Raw genomic sequence first — 18,262 nt, 5'->3', positions numbered from 1 at the left:
AAGCACCAATGTGTGAGAGAAACATCGAGCACTTGCCTCTTGCACACACACCCTCAATTGGGCACCTGACCTGCAACCCAGGCATGGGCCCTGCGTGGGAATTGAACCAGCAATCTTTTGGCCTGTGGGACAATGCCCAACCTACTGAGCCACCCCAGTCAGTGCTGATGTTACTCTTAATAGGACATACTTTCACCACTCAGGAATCCTATCCTGTGCATAGACTTAATTGATGAAATAGCAGTATTCCCAGACCATCTGTGAAGGGTCCGAGTCTTCTGCTTCTATATTTACAGGCCCCTAATTGCTAAGAAGAACCCTAAGATCCCAATGTCTAAGATGATGACCATCCTTGGGGCCAAGTGGAGAGAGTTCAGTGCCAATAACCCCTTCAAGGGGTCAGCAGCAGCTGTGGCGGCGGCGGCGGCTGCAGCCGCCGCAGCTGTAGCTGAGCAGGTGTCAGCTGCTGTCTCATCGGCCACCCCTATAGCACCTTCTGGATCCCCCGCCCTTCCACCCCCACCTGCTGCTGATATCCAGCCCCCACCCATCCGAAGAGCCAAAACCAAAGAGGGCAAAGGTAAGAAATCCCCTTCATTGAACAACTGTCACCCTGCCCTCTGAACCATATGTTCTCAAATTGTATTCTAAAAGTCTTAACCTCTCAGTCCTGATTGTTGCAAGAAAAATGCTTCCCAGGAAGGAGTTTCAGTGAAACCATAACCAACAGATAGGAGTACTGAGGCCCCTGTGACGTCCATTGTCCCAGGATGTCATGACCTCTGCTTTTTCTCCCTCACTTCCACTCCTCATTCAGGTCCAGGCCATAAGAGGCGGAGTAAGAGTCCCCGAGTGCCTGACGGGCGCAAGAAGCTTCGGGGAAAGAAGATGGCACCGCTCAAAATCAAACTAGGGCTTCTGGGTGGCAAGAGGAAGAAGGGGGGCTCAGTGAGTAATTCCTCCCTGTTTGCTATACATCTGGGGTCCTCTCTGTTTGCAGTACATCTGGGGTGAGGGGTCAAGAGCTGGGGATTCAGACACAGGGATTAATGAGGGAAGCTGGAGCAGGTGCTGGAGTCCAGGGGAGGGGAATGGAATCAAGTTAACCTCCCTGACAGCCATGGGGCTATGCGTAGTACGTTTTTCAGAGCGACGAGGGCCCCGAACCAGAGGCCGAGGAGTCAGACCTGGACAGTGGCAGTGTCCACAGTGCCTCAGGCCGGCCTGATGGCCCTGTACGTACCAAGAAACTAAAGAGAGGCCGGCCAGGAAGGAAGAAGAAGAAAGGTAAGGGTGTTAGCTGTATGTGATCCTGTCAGTTTGCTTTCCTCTCATTCCTTCATTGTCTTCCTTATTTTCAATTTTGACTTCTTTATTCAACCCTTCTCTCTCTCTTCCCCCAATCCCTCTTTCTTTCTCTCTGTTCCTTTGCCTCCACTGGGGTATATGACAGTCCTGGGCTGTCCTGCAGTGGCCGGGGAGGAGGAGGTTGATGGCTACGAGACGGATCACCAGGATTACTGTGAGGTGTGCCAGCAGGGTGGGGAAATTATTCTGTGCGACACCTGCCCTCGTGCCTACCACCTCGTCTGCCTTGATCCTGAGCTTGACCGGGCTCCTGAGGGCAAATGGAGCTGCCCCCACTGTGTGAGTACCTGGTGCCAGCATCTTGCGGCCCTCAGGGACCCACCCATCTATTTCCTTCTTGGTCTCAATTGTCCTCTTCCTATGCCCAGATGGCTTTTCAGTAACAGATATTTAAGTGACTGGGATTCTAGTTTGTTTCTCTCCCCATCCCTTTGCCCCCCAAATCAACATTTTTAGAAACTAAGATGCCCTGTTTCCACCAGTTTTCCATTTTTGCCTCTGTCTTCCAATCTCACTCCTGTTTGCTTTCTGTCTCTGTGTCTCTCCTTGGCCTCCCAGGAGAAGGAGGGGGTACAGTGGGAGGCCAAGGAGGAGGAAGAAGAATATGAAGAGGAGGGAGAGGAAGAAGGGGAGAAGGAGGAAGAAGATGATCACATGGAGTACTGCCGTGTGTGCAAGGATGGTGGGGAGCTCTTGTGCTGTGACGCTTGCATCTCCTCCTACCACATTCATTGTCTGAACCCACCCCTGCCTGACATCCCCAACGGTGAATGGCTGTGTCCCCGATGCACAGTGAGTGTACCCATCTCTCAGTGTTTACTGTCAGCCCCAACTCCTTCCCCATCTCTGGGTCCCAGATGTTTAGCTCTTTCTCTGTTCCCCACACTTAACCTTTGATTCCCTGGTGGGACCCCTGATGGCTCTTCCTTTCCTCCTCCTCGTGTGTGTCCATCCCATAGTGCCCTGTGCTGAAAGGCCGTGTGCAGAAGATCCTGCATTGGCGGTGGGGGGAGCCACCCGTGGCAATGCCAGCCCCTCAACAAGCAGATGGGAATCCAGATGCCCCACCTCCTCGTCCTCTTCAAGGCAGATCAGAGCGAGAGTTCTTTGTCAAGTGGGTAGGACTATCCTACTGGCATTGCTCCTGGGCCAAGGAGCTTCAGGTACAAGGGCCTCTTTTTTTCCCGTGTCCTGTGACCCCATGTGCTGCCATACTCTCTGTTGCTCATCCCTCTATTCTCTGTTCTTTCATATATACAGACTTCGCTTTCTCTCACCAGGCCTCTGGTCCTCATACCGTACCTACTTCCTTAGTTTGCTTATCTGGTGCTTTTGGTTTCTAGTCCTTTCAGTCTTCGTTAGATTTTTTTCCCTTTGATATGACATAGTTTTCCTTAATTCCATCTCTTTCCTTATCTGTCTTTAACCATGTTTTACGTATATTCTCAATCTTTTTTTTTTTTTTTTAAGATTACTTATTTTCAGAGAGAGGAGAAGGGAGGGAGAAAGAGAAACATCAGTGTATGAGAGAAACTTTGATTGGTTGTCTCTTGCCTGCCCCTAAATGGGGACCGGGCCCACAACCCAGGCATGTGCCCTGGCAGAGAATCGAACTGGTGACCTTCTGGTTCGCAGGCTGGTACTCAATCCGCTGAGCCGCACCAGCCAGGGCTATATTCTCAATCTTAAAAAAACCTATTCCCTGCCTCCCTTCGCTTATTTGCATCCCCACCCACATCCTGACTCTCTTCTGTCTGTTTCATTGTATTTTCCTGCTTTTGCTTTAATTTATTATGTACCTCATCCCACCTCTTTCATAGCTCCCTTTCCCATGCCACTTCCCCTGGTGGCTTCTTCCCATTTCCTTTATTCTCTCTTGATGGTGGGATTATCTCTTCTCTCTATTTCCTCTATGCCCCATCAGCTGGAAATCTTCCACTTGGTAATGTACCGAAACTACCAACGGAAGAATGACATGGATGAACCCCCACCCCTGGACTATGGCTCTGGTGAGGATGACGGAAAGAGCGACAAGCGTAAGGTGAAAGATCCACACTATGCTGAGATGGAGGAGAAGTACTATCGTTTTGGCATTAAGCCAGAGTGGATGACTGTTCACCGCATCATCAACCACAGGTGAATTCTTGGTCCGTGGGAAGGCCTTGGTCCTGGGTTATGCCCCTTTTCTTGTTGCAGTAATGGCCCCATGCTGGTAATTCCATGCTAGTAATTTGTTAACTAACCAAATAATTGATCTCTCTGAATAACTCCTGCTGTAGCTCCAGCCCTTTTGGCCTTGTTTCCTCTATGTGGATAAGAGAAACCAGGAACAAAGTCCAGCCCCGCACTGACACTTTTGTCATTGCAGCCTTTAATCTCTAATGGCATAAGAAATGAAACCTGAGTCTGGATATCAGGCATGAAAGCAAAACATGAAAAATACGATTCACTCAGACCAGTGGTTCTCATATTTCTTTCTTCATGGTACTTATTACTGCCCAGTGTTATAGTATATATTTATTTTTCTCTTTCATTGCTGTCTCCCTCAGTAGAATATGAGCTCCATGAGAATGCATTTGTTTGTTCACTGCTGAGTTGCCAGGCACTGGCATATAGTAGATGCTTAGTACTACTGATTGGATGAACAAATGGTGTTAAAGCCTAGGGCTGTTTTTTGATAGTTGATTTTAGGAAGCCATCCTGAAAAAGCTAAGGTAGTATTTCAGCCCTTCTAAACTCTTCTAGCGGCCAACATTAAGGATTAGGTGACAAATCAGGCGTGTTTGCTGATAGTTGTATTTTTTATGGCTTTTTCCTACTTATGATCCATATTATTTTTCTCCTCCTGCCCCACAGTGTGGATAAAAAGGGGAATTACCACTATCTAGTAAAATGGAGGGACTTGCCTTATGACCAGTCTACATGGGAGGAAGATGAAATGAACATCCCTGAATATGAAGACCATAAGCAAAGCTACTGGAGACACCGGTGAGGGAGCCCAGGGATAGGGACATGAAAGCTAAACCAGCACCATAGAATGAGGGACAGACCCAATCTAGAATTAGGACATTGGAAGACTGGGCTAGGTTATTTGGAATTAGATTAGGGTTGGTAAAGAGGCAGTGTGAGGACCAAATTTAGCCTGAGTAATGGGAAAGATTAGCACTGGAGTAAGGAGGGTTAGCTGTTGAGGTGAAATCCGAAGGGTGAGGGTAAAAAGCCTAGGAGAAAGGAAATGGGAGAAAATGTAGGTTATGGGAAGGGGAGACAGGTCTGAAATGGGTTCAGAAGAGAGAGGGGGTACTAAGGACCAGGCCTCACTCAGGACCCACTCTTTCTCCAGAGAACTAATTATGGGAGAGGATCCCGCCCAACCCCGCAAGTATAAGAAGAAGAAGAAGGAGTTGCAGGGTGATGGGCCTCCCAATTCTCCTACTAACGATGTAAGTCCTCTCACTTGGTTTCTCCCATTTCTGGAGCCATGGTGATTGAATACTTCTCAGGGGTTACTGACAGAATGTCCGAGAGTTTCAACAGTATTTTTCAATAGTAGCTTTTCCTTCAGTATTCAGTCTTGTCCCAAGAGCGGCTAAGAATTTTGGCATGAGTGAGAGAGCCGCGACGGACAACAGCACACAGGGCTCTTCAACCAGTTTCCTCCCTCACAGTGCTGCTGGGTGTTGTTTTAAGGAATGAGAGGGAGGGACTGAAGACTAGAACTCTCATGAGCTCAGGCTATAGTAGAGGGAATTGTAATCTAACTCGGTATCCATGTTAGGGAGGAGTGGGGAGGAGGAGATCAAGACCACAAGAACAGCTGACAGTTCCCATTGAGCTTTTTGACTTCTTGACTCTACAGCCTACAGTGAAATACGAGACTCAGCCACGGTTTATTACGGCCACTGGAGGCACACTGCACATGTATCAGCTGGAAGGGTTGAACTGGCTACGCTTCTCATGGGCCCAGGGCACTGACACCATTCTGGCTGATGAGATGGGGCTGGGCAAGACCATACAAACCATCGTCTTCCTCTATTCACTTTATAAGGAGGTGCTGGATTCTAGGGCCTTGGACGGGGACAGCCAGGCTGACACCCAGTCTGGAGTGGGGAATGTGGGAGTGGAGGAGGAGAGCACAGGATTGGGGGGAGGGTGTGGCAGGCAGAGAACTGGAGTTTATAACCTAGATTGTTTCCCTCACCCTCTATTCCCAGGGCCACACAAAGGGTCCCTTCCTGGTGAGTGCCCCACTCTCTACCATCATTAACTGGGAGCGGGAGTTCCAGATGTGGGCACCCAAATTCTATGTGGTGACCTACACGGGTGATAAGGACAGCCGGGCCATCATTCGTGAGAATGAGTTTTCTTTTGAAGACAATGCCATCAAAGGTGGCAAGAAAGCTTTTAAGATGAAGGTAAGCCCCTCTGCTTCATAATCCTCTAAAATCTTCGAATCTGTCATTTCTTTGCCCCAACCAGGATTTCAGTTCCTTTATTCCTCACTCAGCTTTCCTTCTCATTTACCCACTCTCATGCCTCTACCTTCATACACTGGAAATGTAGGAGATACTCTCAGAGGTGTATGTCGATCTTTCAATACTGGACATGTATTGAAAGTTTGGGGCCATGTTCAGTAATCCCTTCAGAGAGTCAAAGTTGGGGGACAGGATAATTGGCTCCCTTAGGGAATCAAGATCAGGACAGGGTGTCTTGGTAAAGAATGGGGGTGGAGGTCTAGGTGCTTGGATGTCTGGTAGCAGCTGAATAGATGATGTTGTGTTGGCAGAGGGAGGCACAAGTGAAGTTCCATGTTCTCCTGACTTCGTATGAGCTTATCACCATTGATCAGGCGGCACTTGGCTCCATCCGCTGGGCCTGCCTTGTGGTAGATGAGGCCCATCGGCTCAAAAACAACCAGTCCAAGGTGAGTGAGATACTCAGACCTCAGAAACTTGAGGTTGTGGACTCCTAAAATACTAAGTTTCAGAGACTTTTCTGTAGTTCAGGAGGCAAGATGCCTGGGAAACCTCTGGGGAGAAGTTCAGGTTGGAAGAGGGTGAAGACTAGGGATTTGGGGCCTCTGATCCTGAAGGAGATGGAAGCTGGGGGCAGGAAAATGTTGATACTGTGGGCCAACCACTTGCCACTGATGGGCCCTTTCTCCTGTCTTTCCTTGCCCCATTATCTAGTTTTTCAGGGTCCTCAATGGCTACAAGATAGATCATAAATTACTGCTGACAGGGACTCCATTGCAAAATAATCTGGAGGAGCTTTTCCATCTGCTAAACTTCCTCACCCCGGAGAGGTTTAAGTAAGTAGCTCTTTAGGGTAGTCTGCAAAAATGAGAGGCAGACGGGCTAAAACAAGTGGGTGGAGGATTCATCTGAAGTGCAGAACAGGGCCTGAGAGTCAGGGGCAAAGAACCTGACAGCTGTTCATTTTCTTACCTCCTTCTGGCTAATAGCAACCTGGAGGGCTTCCTGGAGGAGTTTGCGGACATATCCAAAGAAGACCAGATTAAAAAACTGCATGATTTGCTGGGGCCACATATGCTGCGGAGGCTCAAGGCTGATGTCTTTAAGAACATGCCAGCCAAGACAGAGCTCATTGTTCGAGTGGAGCTGAGTCCCATGCAGAAGTGAGATGCAAGGCGGGTTACCTGGACTAGGGGTTGGAGATTTGTTGGCAGCTTTCCAGGAGTTGGTGATCAAGTGCAACATCATGATCACTTTCTTTATTATGTCTCTTCTATACCCCCTTCCTGGTCTTTAGGAAATACTACAAGTATATCCTGACTCGAAATTTTGAGGCCTTGAATTCACGAGGTGGTGGGAACCAAGTGTCTCTGCTTAACATCATGATGGATCTTAAGAAGTGCTGCAACCATCCATACCTCTTTCCTGTGGCTGCTATGGTAGATAGAAAAGCTGGGAATTGATGAATAAATGTCTGGCTTTCTAAAAGTGGGAGGAGTTGAGCACAGGGTTGAAGCTGGGCTGGGAGGCCAGGGACTGGATTTCTGAGAGAAGCAGGAATTTAAAAGGTGTGGAGACTGGATTTGGGCTTCTAGCTTCCTAAGCACAGTCAGAATATAGGGCCATGTTTCCTGACCCTCTTCTCCTCCTTTCTCCCATTTTTTCAGGAGTCTCCAAAACTCCCCAGTGGGGCTTATGAGGGTGGGGCACTTATTAAGGCATCTGGGAAGCTCATGCTGCTGCAAAAGATGCTGCGGAAGCTAAAGGAGCAAGGACACAGAGTGCTCATCTTCTCGCAGGTGACCCAGCCCCGGAGCTCATTCTCAACATCAAACTAATCCCTTATCCCATTTGTTCCTGTGCCTGCCAGAGTTTGAAAAGTTAGGAGATTACACCTTTAAGAGTTTCTAATATAGCTAAGTTCCTCTTGGCCTCTGATCTCTGTTCTTTTGAAGTTGTTCAGCTTCTTTTGAGTCAGATGGAGAGAAGGGGGAGAGGGTGAACCATCTGCTTCTTCAAGGTCTCTGGGGACTGGGACTATTTCTTAGCCTTATTGGAGAGGTGAGGAGAGCACAGACCTTTTGGAAATCTGATGACAGCTATGGGTCCATTCTCCTGGAAAGCTGCACAATTACATAATTGAGTACAGATCTCAGGGGGTTCATAGATTTCTTTGAAACCTTTTCATGGGTCTCAGAGAAGAAGCTCTGCCTTAGGAGAAATCAAGAAATGATGACAAAAGTGTGGAATGAGTGGGTACTGGAGGTGGCAAAAGCAGCAATCAGGGGAGCATGGGAATGCAGGGATACAAGTGTAGGGACTGGGGTTGAGAGAGTAAAGGGATAGTCAGAGCAGACAGGGCACACCCCACTGCCACCTCATTCTGGACTCCCTTCTTTCCCCTTGCTCTAGATGACCAAAATGTTAGACTTACTAGAGGATTTCTTAGACTACGAAGGCTACAAATATGAGCGTATTGATGGGGGCATCACTGGTGCCCTGAGGCAGGAGGCCATCGATAGATTCAATGGTAAGGGGGAGATACCTTGGTCCCTGCTGTGTGTGGGAGGCCTGAGAAACCTGTGCCTAGATCCTGGGGTGGGAGGGGTCTGGCCTGGGAAGATATTAGTCACTTGAGCTTTTGAGCTGGGGACATGGTTGGTTGGTTGCAGTCAGGGAATGCCTGGGAGCAGGTAGACTGAATTACTGGCTACAAGGAAAGCCTGATCTCCTAATTCACACCTCCTAGCTCCTGGGGCCCAACAATTCTGCTTTCTCTTGTCCACCCGAGCTGGGGGCTTGGGCATCAATCTGGCCACTGCAGACACTGTCATCATCTTCGATTCTGACTGGAACCCACATAATGACATCCAGGTAGGAACTCGCCTTCTGCAGCTCCTGCACCATTTGGCAAGGAGACGAGATCACAGAGGAGGGTGTTGTGTTCTGGGGTCAGAAATAAATCTCTTGGCAGGGGAGGGGGCTGGTGGTTGAAGACCCTTTCCTGCTAGCCTTCTTTCCTGAGCATTCTTCCCTGTGACTCCCCTGGCCCATCCTCACTTTCTTCCGCCCACTCTCTGTAGGCCTTTAGCCGGGCTCATCGGATTGGCCAGGCCAACAAAGTAATGATTTACCGGTTTGTGACTCGTGCATCAGTGGAAGAGCGAATCACACAAGTGGCCAAGAGAAAGATGATGCTCACACATCTGGTGGTGCGGCCCGGGCTGGGCTCCAAGGCGGGCTCCATGTCCAAGCAGGAGCTGGATGACATCCTCAAATTTGGCACTGAGGAGCTATTTAAGGACGAAAATGAGGGTGAGAACCTCTTTTGCAACTCCCTGGAAACTGGCACCTGCTTTCCTGTGAGCACTTCTCTTCTGAAACCCTTGAAGACAAACTCCTCTGTTCAGTCTGTGGAGGAAGGTTGGCCTCTTTCCTAACATGTAGGGTTGAAAACAACAAATTGCTACATTGACTTCCAGGGAAAGGGCCTTCTCCAGAGCGCCTGTGGAAGGGAAGCAAAGTAGAATGCTTTCCTTCGGTCTTTTAAAAGTTCTGCCTGAAGTTCTGGTTCGAACTCAAGAGTTCCCTCTTGTTCCCCATCTCCACCAGGGGAGAACAAGGAGGAGGATAGCAGTGTGATTCACTATGACAATGAGGCCATTGCTCGTCTGTTGGACCGGAACCAGGATGCAACTGAGGACACAGATGTGCAGAACATGAACGAATATCTCAGTTCCTTCAAGGTGGCCCAGTATGTGGTGCGGGAGGAGGACAAGGTGAGACGCTGGGTCTAGGCACTGTCTACCCTGGGCCGACTCTGAAGGGCAATTTCCTTTGCTGGCCCTTGAAGTAGGAGGATCCCCCTTCCTCTTTTTTTTTTAATCCAATCTTTTACCATAGTGCCCAGCAAAGAGTGTTAGTGGACCGCAAACAATTTCTTGGTCTAATGGGTGACATTGGACTTTGGAGAAAGACTTAGGCACAGAAAGCACTGATACACATGGAAGGGTAGCTTTGGAGACAGAGTAGGAGGGATGCAGAGGGTATATAGAGGACAGGTTTAGAAAAGGGAAGTAACGAGGAGAAGCATATTAAAGAGAAGAAATAAGGAAAAGGAAAAGTGCAATATCCAGAAAATTCACACACAGTTGAGATCTAAGAGGCAGGAGGAAAGGACTAGGTTAAGAGGGAGCTCACTACCATTCACTCTGCTGCTATTCAGATTGAGGAGATTGAACGAGAGATCATCAAGCAGGAGGAGAATGTGGATCCTGACTACTGGGAAAAGCTACTGAGGCATCACTATGAACAACAACAGGAAGACCTAGCCCGGAATCTTGGCAAGGGCAAGCGGGTTCGCAAGCAAGTTAACTACAATGATGCTGCTCAGGAAGACCAAGGTGAGGACTGACTGCCACCCCCGCCCCCCAATGCAGAAACTGAAGCAAAGAATGGTGAGGATGGGCCTAGAGGCTGGGGGCATGCATTTGGAAAGAGGCCTAGAGGTCAGGGCTTTCCTTACTAAAGGAGAAAGAGATTAGGAAGGTTCAGTAGGAGCTACCCGCAGGCCAGGAGGATTTGCAGGTGATCTAAGCTACTTGGTGGTTGTGGAGGGCTCATGTGGACACCCAGGAGTTTTCGTGGGTCACAGAGGATTCAGAAGGTGCCCAGGGACAAGGTGGGTGGTGAATAGACATGGTTCATGATATATGGTCCCAAAGTTTGACTTGGGGCAGTCATCCAGGACCCCCAGGAGGCATCCAGGCAGAAAGAGCTTGTCCAGAGAACCATCACTGACCATTGTGCCCTTTCCCCTGGCAGATAACCAGTCAGAATACTCAGTGGGATCAGAGGAGGAGGATGAAGACTTTGATGAGCGTCCTGAAGGTAGCATCTATTTTTCTGACATCTACCACATCTCTTCCCATTTCACTTCCTATTGTCCATTAAGCCCACTGTTTTACGTAAATGAATGCTTTTTTTTTTTTTTTTGGTAGAAAAAAATAAAAATTATGAAGTAAGCAGAAGGGAAGAAACATCCCTAATATTATCACTGTTAAAATTTGGTGCATATAACCACACAGGCTTAGATTCCTAAATGAAAGGTCAAGAAAAGTTACATCATTTTACATTCCCATCAGTAATCTTGCTTGCATCAAGTATTTAATACTGATTTTTTCGATATCACTTGATTGTTTTAGACCTACTGAGTTAGTAGTTTTGAAAGTGCTTGGGAGAAAATTAGAAGTGCCTCAGACATGGCACAGGACTTGGACCTGAGTTTTTTATCTTGTGGGAATGGGCTGTTGGGAAGGACCGAGGGGTGGAAGAAGTAGTGGATCTAGTAACTGGCATCACCCCTGCCCAGGGCGTCGACAGTCAAAGAGGCAGCTCCGAAATGAAAAGGATAAACCACTGCCTCCACTGCTGGCTCGAGTTGGGGGCAACATAGAGGTGAGAGCTGGGTCTGGGCCCCCAGATGTTCTCCCCTAAGGAGAGAGTAAAGGCCGAGGGTTGGAAATTGAGTCCCTGTGGGGAGAAAGGAGATGCCTGGACATCATCACCCACTTCCTCCTCTTCCCCCATTCTCAGGTGTTGGGATTCAACACCCGTCAGCGCAAGGCTTTCCTCAACGCTGTGATGCGCTGGGGGATGCCACCGCAAGATGCCTTCACCACTCAGTGGCTGGTGCGAGACCTAAGGGGCAAGACTGAGAAGGAGTTCAAGTGAGTGTGGGTAATACGGGACAGAGTTGGATGAAAGGGTAAGAGCTTTGGGTGTTACTTTCTTCCTCTTGGCCACCATATGATGTGATCTTACTCAACTGATCATCACGCTCCCTGCTGTACAATAGTTCCTGGCTCGATTTCCTGGAGGGTGGGCTTAGCCTGACCCACCTTCCCTCAGACGAGCTTAGAGTAGAGAGGCTGGGCTTCCTTCCCCATGGGAGAGGCGGTTAAGAGAGGAGCCTCACCTGGACTGTCCTTGCCTCACATTTACTTGGCCACGATAACCAGGCAGGGAGCTGGTGGAAAGGATGAAGAGCTGACTGATGGGGCCTAGGAACGAAGTACCAAAGCCAAGGAGACAGTGGAAGGACAAAGGGAGGGGCAGATGGGGGTTTAGGATTTAGAAAGGCTCAGGGGAGGACCTCTGGAAGCACGTGGGGAGTTTATGTTGAGGGGTTCTGTAATTCCTGTGTCCCTTCAGGCTTTTCTAACCCACCCTCCACCCCATGCTCCTTAGGGCCTATGTGTCTTTGTTCATGCGCCATCTCTGTGAGCCTGGGGCAGACGGCTCTGAAACATTTGCTGATGGGGTCCCTCGGGAGGGCTTGAGTCGCCAGCAAGTGTTGACCCGCATTGGCGTCATGTCTCTCGTCAAGAAAAAGGTATCAGTCTTCTGTTCAGCAAAAGAACCAAGCTGGCTGCCTGGGCCCTGTCCTTCCTCTGCCTTTCGTCCCTGAGTTCCAGACTCAGGCTGGTTCAAGATGAGGTAGAGCAGACTGGGGCTTCCTATGTGCCCGTTGCCTGAAGCAGACCCGTGTGTCTATGACTCCCCCTCTCCCCTCAGGTACAGGAGTTTGAGCACATCAACGGGCGCTGGTCAATGCCTGAGCTGATGCCTGACCCTAGTGCTGACTCTAAGCGCTCCTCCAGAGCCTCCTCGCCTACCAAAACGTCTCCCACCACCCCAGAGGCTTCTGCTACAAATAGTCCTTGCACCTCTAAACCTGGTAATTGGGTCAGAAGGGCAGGAGAGGAGATGAGGCCAGTATCCAATGAGGCCAGACGCAGAGGGGTTGGAGTCAAGGTCGGGGAGTTTCTGCCTTCTTTACTCTGCCTTCCCCCTGTAGCTACTCCAGCTCCAAGTGAGAAAGGAGATGGCGTAAGGACACCACTTGAGAAGGAGGAAGCTGAAAACCAGGAGGAAAAGCCAGAGAAGAATAGCAGAATTGGGGAGAAGATGGACACAGAAGTGTGTGGCTACCTGGCTCCCCTGAGGAGAAAGAGTGGGGGGATCCTGGAGGCCCGGTGTCTGGCAGCCCTCCAGTTCATCTTGACCCACTGTTGTCTTTCAGACTGATGCCCCCAGCCCAGCCCTATCACTCGGGGAGCGGCTGGAGTCGAGGAAGATTCCTCTAGAGGATGAGGAGCCAGGGGTACATGGAGAGATAGAGCCTGAACCTGGGTACCAGGGGGACAGAGAGAAATCAGGTGAGTGCATGGACTTAGGGGTGCTGGGCTTAGAATTTGGGGGTTCCCTCTTCTGGGGTCAGGGAATGAGGGTGACATCCTCCCTTCCTGTCCCTTACCCCCTCCCACAGCCACAGAGTCGACGCTAGGAGAGAGGGGGGAGGAGAAGCCGTTGGATGGACAGGAACACAGGGAGAGGCCGGAGGGGGAAACGGGAGATTTGGGCAAGAGAGGTAATGGGTGGAAGGCCTGGGCCTGGGTCCCTGAGGGAATCGGGAGGTGGAATCTGGGTGACCAAATGCCTGGGTCCTGGGTGGATAGCTGTTCCAAGTCCCAAAACAACACAGGGTGGATGTAGTCTTGGGACCTGGAAGGAGACTCCTGAGGTGTGAGCTTGGCTCCATCTGCCCTAGCAGAAGATGTTAAAGGGGGCCGGGAGCTTCGACCTGGGCCGCCTCGAGATGAGCCACGATCAAACGGGCGACGTGAAGAGAAAGCAGAGAAGCCGCGGTTCATGTTCAATATTGCAGATGGCGGCTTTACAGGTAGGGGCGTCTCTTACTGCCACATACTTTTCAGTGGGACTTGCTCATCCTCATAGGGTTTCTCATTTTGCCTGAGGCCTTCTGCTATCTTTAATTCCAAGTAACTGCCAATGAAATGGTGCGTGCTATTTCTCTTCCTTGCCTTTAGTCCTCCTTAAGTATACCCCTGACTCCAAAGTTGTCTTTACCATACCTTTATTCTTAATTTTAACTTTAACCTTGTTTGGAACTACTTTTACTTCTAGCTCTACCCTATCCTTTACCTGTTCCTCATAAAGAGCCCCTGGTGGTCTCTACCACTATTCAGTTCCCTTATCACTACCTGTTTATGGGGCTGGATGGGGTTTGAAAACTTCTGATGCCTCATCTACCTTTCATCCTCTTTTCAGAGCTTCACACGCTGTGGCAGAATGAGGAACGGGCAGCCATTTCTTCAGGAAAACTCAATGAAATCTGGCACCGAAGACATGACTATTGGCTTCTGGCTGGGATTGTCCTGTATCCTTTGATAGAAATACAAGAAAGACAGGGGGATAAAAGGTTCTCTCAATCTCGAGAGAGGGGAATTACGGAGAAGAGGAGTCCACACCCAGGGAAGGTGGCATAGTGCTGCACTTGGGGGAGATCAGGCCAAAAGGAAGAAGTGTCCACAGTCCAGCCCATACTTGTTAAATTCCTTAATGGTCCCCTTCTTTCATCGGCAGCCATGGCTATGCACGGTGGCAGGACATCCAGAATGATGCTCAGTTTGCCATTATCAATGAGCCATTTAAAACTGAAGCCAATAAAGGAAACTTTCTGGAGATGAAAAATAAGTTTCTGGCCCGGAGATTCAAGGTGGGAATGAGGGAGAAAAAGAACAATCTGGAAGAGGAGTTGGGCCAAAGATAGGCCCAGATCTGGTTGGACTGTAGGGAAGGTTTAACACTTGGAGGATGGTGGTGATGCTTGAGGCCAAGACCAGAGTGTAACCTCGTGTTTGGAACTGTGGTCTGGATCTGGGTTGATGCTAGGGTTGGTATGGGAGTGGAGCCGGGGGTGCCCTGGGCCAGCAGTGAGGGCAGTGTGGTCTCCAAGGCTGTGTCTGGCTCGCCGTCCACCCACTCACTGCTGGCAGATCCCTGCACTAACCCCATCTCTCCATGTCCTCAGCTCCTGGAGCAGGCGCTGGTGATTGAAGAGCAGCTTCGGCGGGCGGCCTACCTGAATCTATCGCAGGAGCCGGCGCACCCCGCCATGGCCCTCCACGCCCGCTTCGCCGAGGCGGAATGCCTGGCTGAGAGCCACCAGCACCTCTCCAAGGAGTCGCTGGCGGGGAACAAGCCGGCCAACGCCGTACTGCACAAGGGTAAGGGCCGCGGCGGCCCCGCGCGGGGGAGGGCCCACAACGCTGCGTAAGTCTTCACCCCGCATCCCTCAAAATCTTCCCACCCCTCTGACCCCTTTACCCTCTGAACCACCCCCCTCTGACCTCTAACCCCACCCCTGACCCACCTGATATCCCCTTGGTTTTTAGCCTCTAGGGTTTGTGCAACCAACCCTCATCCGTGCCCAGTAGCATTCACATCAGTGCTTAAGACAGGGACTTTGTCCCCAGAACCCCGTGGGACTGCACATCGCCTCCAAAGGGCAGAACTTCTTTGCTGACCCACGTGCCTGCCATACTGCTAATAGAACCCTCTCCGGGGTCTTGGCCTGTGTAGAACCCACAAAAATCCTTATCTCCAATCCCACAAATCACATGCCTCATGTCTCATTCACCTCACAAGGCACAGACTACCACCATCCCACTCTGACCCTACCCCATGAAACTTCCCTTTGACCTTCAACCCTTCCTCCCAAATCCTCTTACCTTGAAAATAAAATACTAAATTCCAAAGCCCTTTAATCATCTAATCCTGTCTGATGTAGTGACTGACTCCTGGACCCTTTCATTCCTGTTCTAATTCCTTGAATCTGTAATGCTGACCCTGTAACCTTCCTCCCCCATTACGTATTAAAACCTTGATCCCTAAATCTTTGACACCACTTACCACCTCCCCATGCCTCCTGATGATTTCCTCCCCATCATCCCCAACCCCAAAACCTCGTTATTCCAGTATGGGATGTTCTGACAACTCCCCGCCCCCATGTCTTCCAATGTTCTCCCCTATCTCCCTTTTCTCCATAATCCCTTTCCTCCTCTCTTCTCTCTCCATCTATCTGTGTGGTGATCTGGTCTCTCTGCCTCTTTACCTGATGCTTCCCCCTTGCCAAGTTGCTCTCTTTTTCTACCAACTTCTATCATTTTCTTCTCTGGTTCTTTGACATCTGTGTCCTCTTGCTCTCTTTTTCTGACTTTATCTGTCCATCTGACTCCTCATCTCTTTTCCTGGCTCCATCTCTTCCTTTCCCTGTCTTTCTCTTGCCCTTCTTTCTCCGTGGCCCGGGCCCCAGTTCTGAACCAGCTGGAGGAGTTGCTGAGCGACATGAAGGCAGACGTGACCCGCCTGCCAGCCACGCTGTCTCGAATACCCCCCATCGCAGCCCGCCTTCAGATGTCAGAGCGCAGCATCCTCAGCCGGCTGGCCAGCAAGGGCACGGAGCCTCACCCCACACCGGTAACCCCCTTTCCCTCTAACTGCATTCTCCTTGTTGATACTCCTGCACACATACATACATTTACATTGAATACTATATGATACGGAAAAATGATATACCCTAGCATACTCATCCCCCTTGAGTCTCCATGCCCGTATGCTATACCCCTCAGTAGTTCTGGAGTTGGGCCCATAATGTTTTCCCTACAGCTTCTTTCCTTTCAGACTGTGGACCTTCTAACGTGGTCTTGCTCTCTATTCCAGGTCTTTCCCCCGGGTCCCTATGCTACACCTCCGGGGTACGGGGCAGCCTTCAGCACCGCTCCCGTAGGGGCCCTGGCCGCCGCAGGCGCCAATTACAGTCAGATGCCTGCAGGGTCCTTCATCACAGGTCAGCTGACTTCCTCTCATTCCTCCTTTTCCAAGCTGACCCCTGCTCAGCCACGCTTTTACTGCTCCAGCCCATCTCACTGCCTTGGAAGTACTTAGTGTTTTAAGGAATGGAGTTGTTCTGAGCTTTCTTCTTCCCATCCTTTCTTAGCTTCTCTTCCATTCCCTTTATTAAAAACATCATCCAGGGTTTCAGTGGTTCTACAGCTCTGTAGCTCTTACCTGAAATGCCTCCATCTGCGTTACTTCAGTGAAAGAGAATATGAATGAAAGGGGGGTATAATGAGAGTTGGACCATGTGTTCTGTCATGCAGCGCAAGGGGGAATCTCAGGGAGAGGGGTTGCCCTGGTCTTCCTGCCGCTACCCTGGACAATTGCAAGTGGCATGAGGAGACGTAGAAATGAGACTATACTATTACCAGAAAGTGATGTTTGGGAGTGAAATAGGGATTGACGCTTCCTTATCCCTTGCCCAAACAGCCGCCACCAACGGCCCTCCAGTGCTGGTGAAGAAGGAGAAGGAAATGGTGGGGGCATTGGTGTCAGACGGGCTGGATCGGAAGGAGCCCCGAGCCGGGGAAGTGATCTGTATAGACGACTGACTGGATCCCAGGCCTGCCCTTCACCCAGGCCCCGTGCCCGAGGTCGACCCCCAGCTCAGGCTCTGGGGCCTGCTGCCAATCTTCCACCTTCCCCACCCCTTGGGCCACCACTGGGCTAGGAGCCCCCTTGCCCCTCTCTGTGACTCCTCTCTTCAAGAAGGGCCCTTTGTCTTTCTCCACTCCCGCGCACCTTTCCCACCATGCTTTGAAGACTGCTGGTGAGAAGAGGTCTGGGTTAGCAGGGTCTTCCAAGTACCTTTATCCTCCACTGCCAAACATACACAGCTTCTTAATAAATGGTTGTGGGGAGGAAAGAGGTGGATCCTCCCCAATCCTTATTCCTGCATATAAGCTCCATCTTGTGCAGAAGTGGGGGATTAGCATTGGGCCTTTAGAAACTTTGGTGGGGGAAAGGAGCTTTGAAGAGAGGAGGGGGACTTTAGATAGGGGTGACAATGAGCCCTGGGAGGGAGGAAGGGAAGAGGAGGGGTGGCTGCATGTTTCCTTCCCCTACCTCTCCTCAAATAGTGTGGAGCAGTTACAAGGGAGTCAATTGCTGTTCAGCCTCAGAATAAAGGCGCCATTCACTGGCTCAGTTACCTCCTGCGTACTGGCATCTTGTGTTGGGCATCTTACCCCCTCTACAGGGGCAAAGAAGCACCCCTACAAAGAGTAATGGTTGGGCGATACTCCCTCAAGCCAAAGAGGAGCTCCCCAATCTGTCCTAGGGACCCAGGTAACCTAGAAAGGGTAGGAGAGAACACATTGGGCCAGGTGTTGGGGGAACCCCCAACTCTGGGGCTCAAGTTTTTTGAGGACTTCCCTCCCTCCTGAAGGCCTGAATATGGACTAAATTTGAGTGGGTTAGGCAGGGGGCCTAGTCAGGGGACTACTTTGCTTTCAGGACCAGAGCAAAAGAACGAAGGGCAGGCTAGGGAGACATGGGCACACCCTCCTCCCCAGGAGGGGCTGAGGAGAGTGGCAGTTTGCATGGCGAACCCCCCACTTCCTCTATGCTGCCCCTTCACTTTCTTGCTGCCCCTTTCCCGGTCTCTTCACACTCCTGGTCTGTCCCAATCCCCTCTTCTGTATCAGGTTTATTGG

General features: G+C 50.4%; 1 protein-coding gene and 1 non-coding gene across 10 annotated transcripts in view; both read left to right on the top strand.

The window, feature by feature from the left end:
- CHD3 (chromodomain helicase DNA binding protein 3) overlaps positions 1 to 18,262 on the top strand; it is a 25,362-nt gene extending 7,100 nt beyond the window's left edge. For 2 of the 9 annotated variants that reach the window (XM_054575703.1, XM_054575701.1), the window contains exons 5-40: positions 297 to 580; positions 818 to 948; positions 1,137 to 1,287; positions 1,454 to 1,647; positions 1,927 to 2,160; positions 2,328 to 2,531; positions 3,293 to 3,504; positions 4,225 to 4,356; positions 4,712 to 4,811; positions 5,228 to 5,419; positions 5,583 to 5,783; positions 6,155 to 6,292; positions 6,558 to 6,679; positions 6,833 to 7,006; positions 7,141 to 7,282; positions 7,511 to 7,642; positions 8,256 to 8,373; positions 8,593 to 8,717; positions 8,927 to 9,158; positions 9,456 to 9,622; positions 10,069 to 10,246; positions 10,668 to 10,733; positions 11,215 to 11,300; positions 11,439 to 11,572; positions 12,093 to 12,237; positions 12,420 to 12,582; positions 12,703 to 12,824; positions 12,928 to 13,063; positions 13,174 to 13,275; positions 13,456 to 13,587; positions 13,977 to 14,085; positions 14,292 to 14,424; positions 14,740 to 14,935; positions 16,024 to 16,187; positions 16,431 to 16,557; positions 17,037 to 18,262. In XM_054575703.1, coding sequence (XP_054431678.1) covers positions 297 to 580; positions 818 to 948; positions 1,137 to 1,287; positions 1,454 to 1,647; positions 1,927 to 2,160; positions 2,328 to 2,531; positions 3,293 to 3,504; positions 4,225 to 4,356; positions 4,712 to 4,811; positions 5,228 to 5,419; positions 5,583 to 5,783; positions 6,155 to 6,292; positions 6,558 to 6,679; positions 6,833 to 7,006; positions 7,141 to 7,282; positions 7,511 to 7,642; positions 8,256 to 8,373; positions 8,593 to 8,717; positions 8,927 to 9,158; positions 9,456 to 9,622; positions 10,069 to 10,246; positions 10,668 to 10,733; positions 11,215 to 11,300; positions 11,439 to 11,572; positions 12,093 to 12,237; positions 12,420 to 12,582; positions 12,703 to 12,824; positions 12,928 to 13,063; positions 13,174 to 13,275; positions 13,456 to 13,587; positions 13,977 to 14,085; positions 14,292 to 14,424; positions 14,740 to 14,935; positions 16,024 to 16,187; positions 16,431 to 16,557; positions 17,037 to 17,158 — 5,500 coding nt within the window. In that variant the 3' untranslated portion in view covers positions 17,159 to 18,262. The other 7 variants (XM_054575704.1, XM_054575705.1, XM_054575702.1 and 4 more) reach the window with 7 other exon arrangements.
- On the top strand, positions 11,705 to 11,844 carry LOC129072402 (small Cajal body-specific RNA 21). Its single transcript, XR_008529350.1, has one exon. It is a non-coding gene; the product is annotated as a small Cajal body-specific RNA 21 (non-coding RNA).

The sequence above is a fragment of the Pteronotus mesoamericanus genome, unplaced genomic scaffold (assembly GCF_021234165.1).
Source record: "Pteronotus mesoamericanus isolate MK-2021 breed Mesoamerican mustached bat unplaced genomic scaffold, CSHL_Meso_final contig_317, whole genome shotgun sequence".
NCBI classification, from domain to species: domain Eukaryota; kingdom Metazoa; phylum Chordata; class Mammalia; order Chiroptera; family Mormoopidae; genus Pteronotus; species Pteronotus mesoamericanus.
The sequence above is the reverse complement of the archived record's forward strand: the minus strand, read 5'-3'. Positions and strand labels throughout refer to the sequence as shown.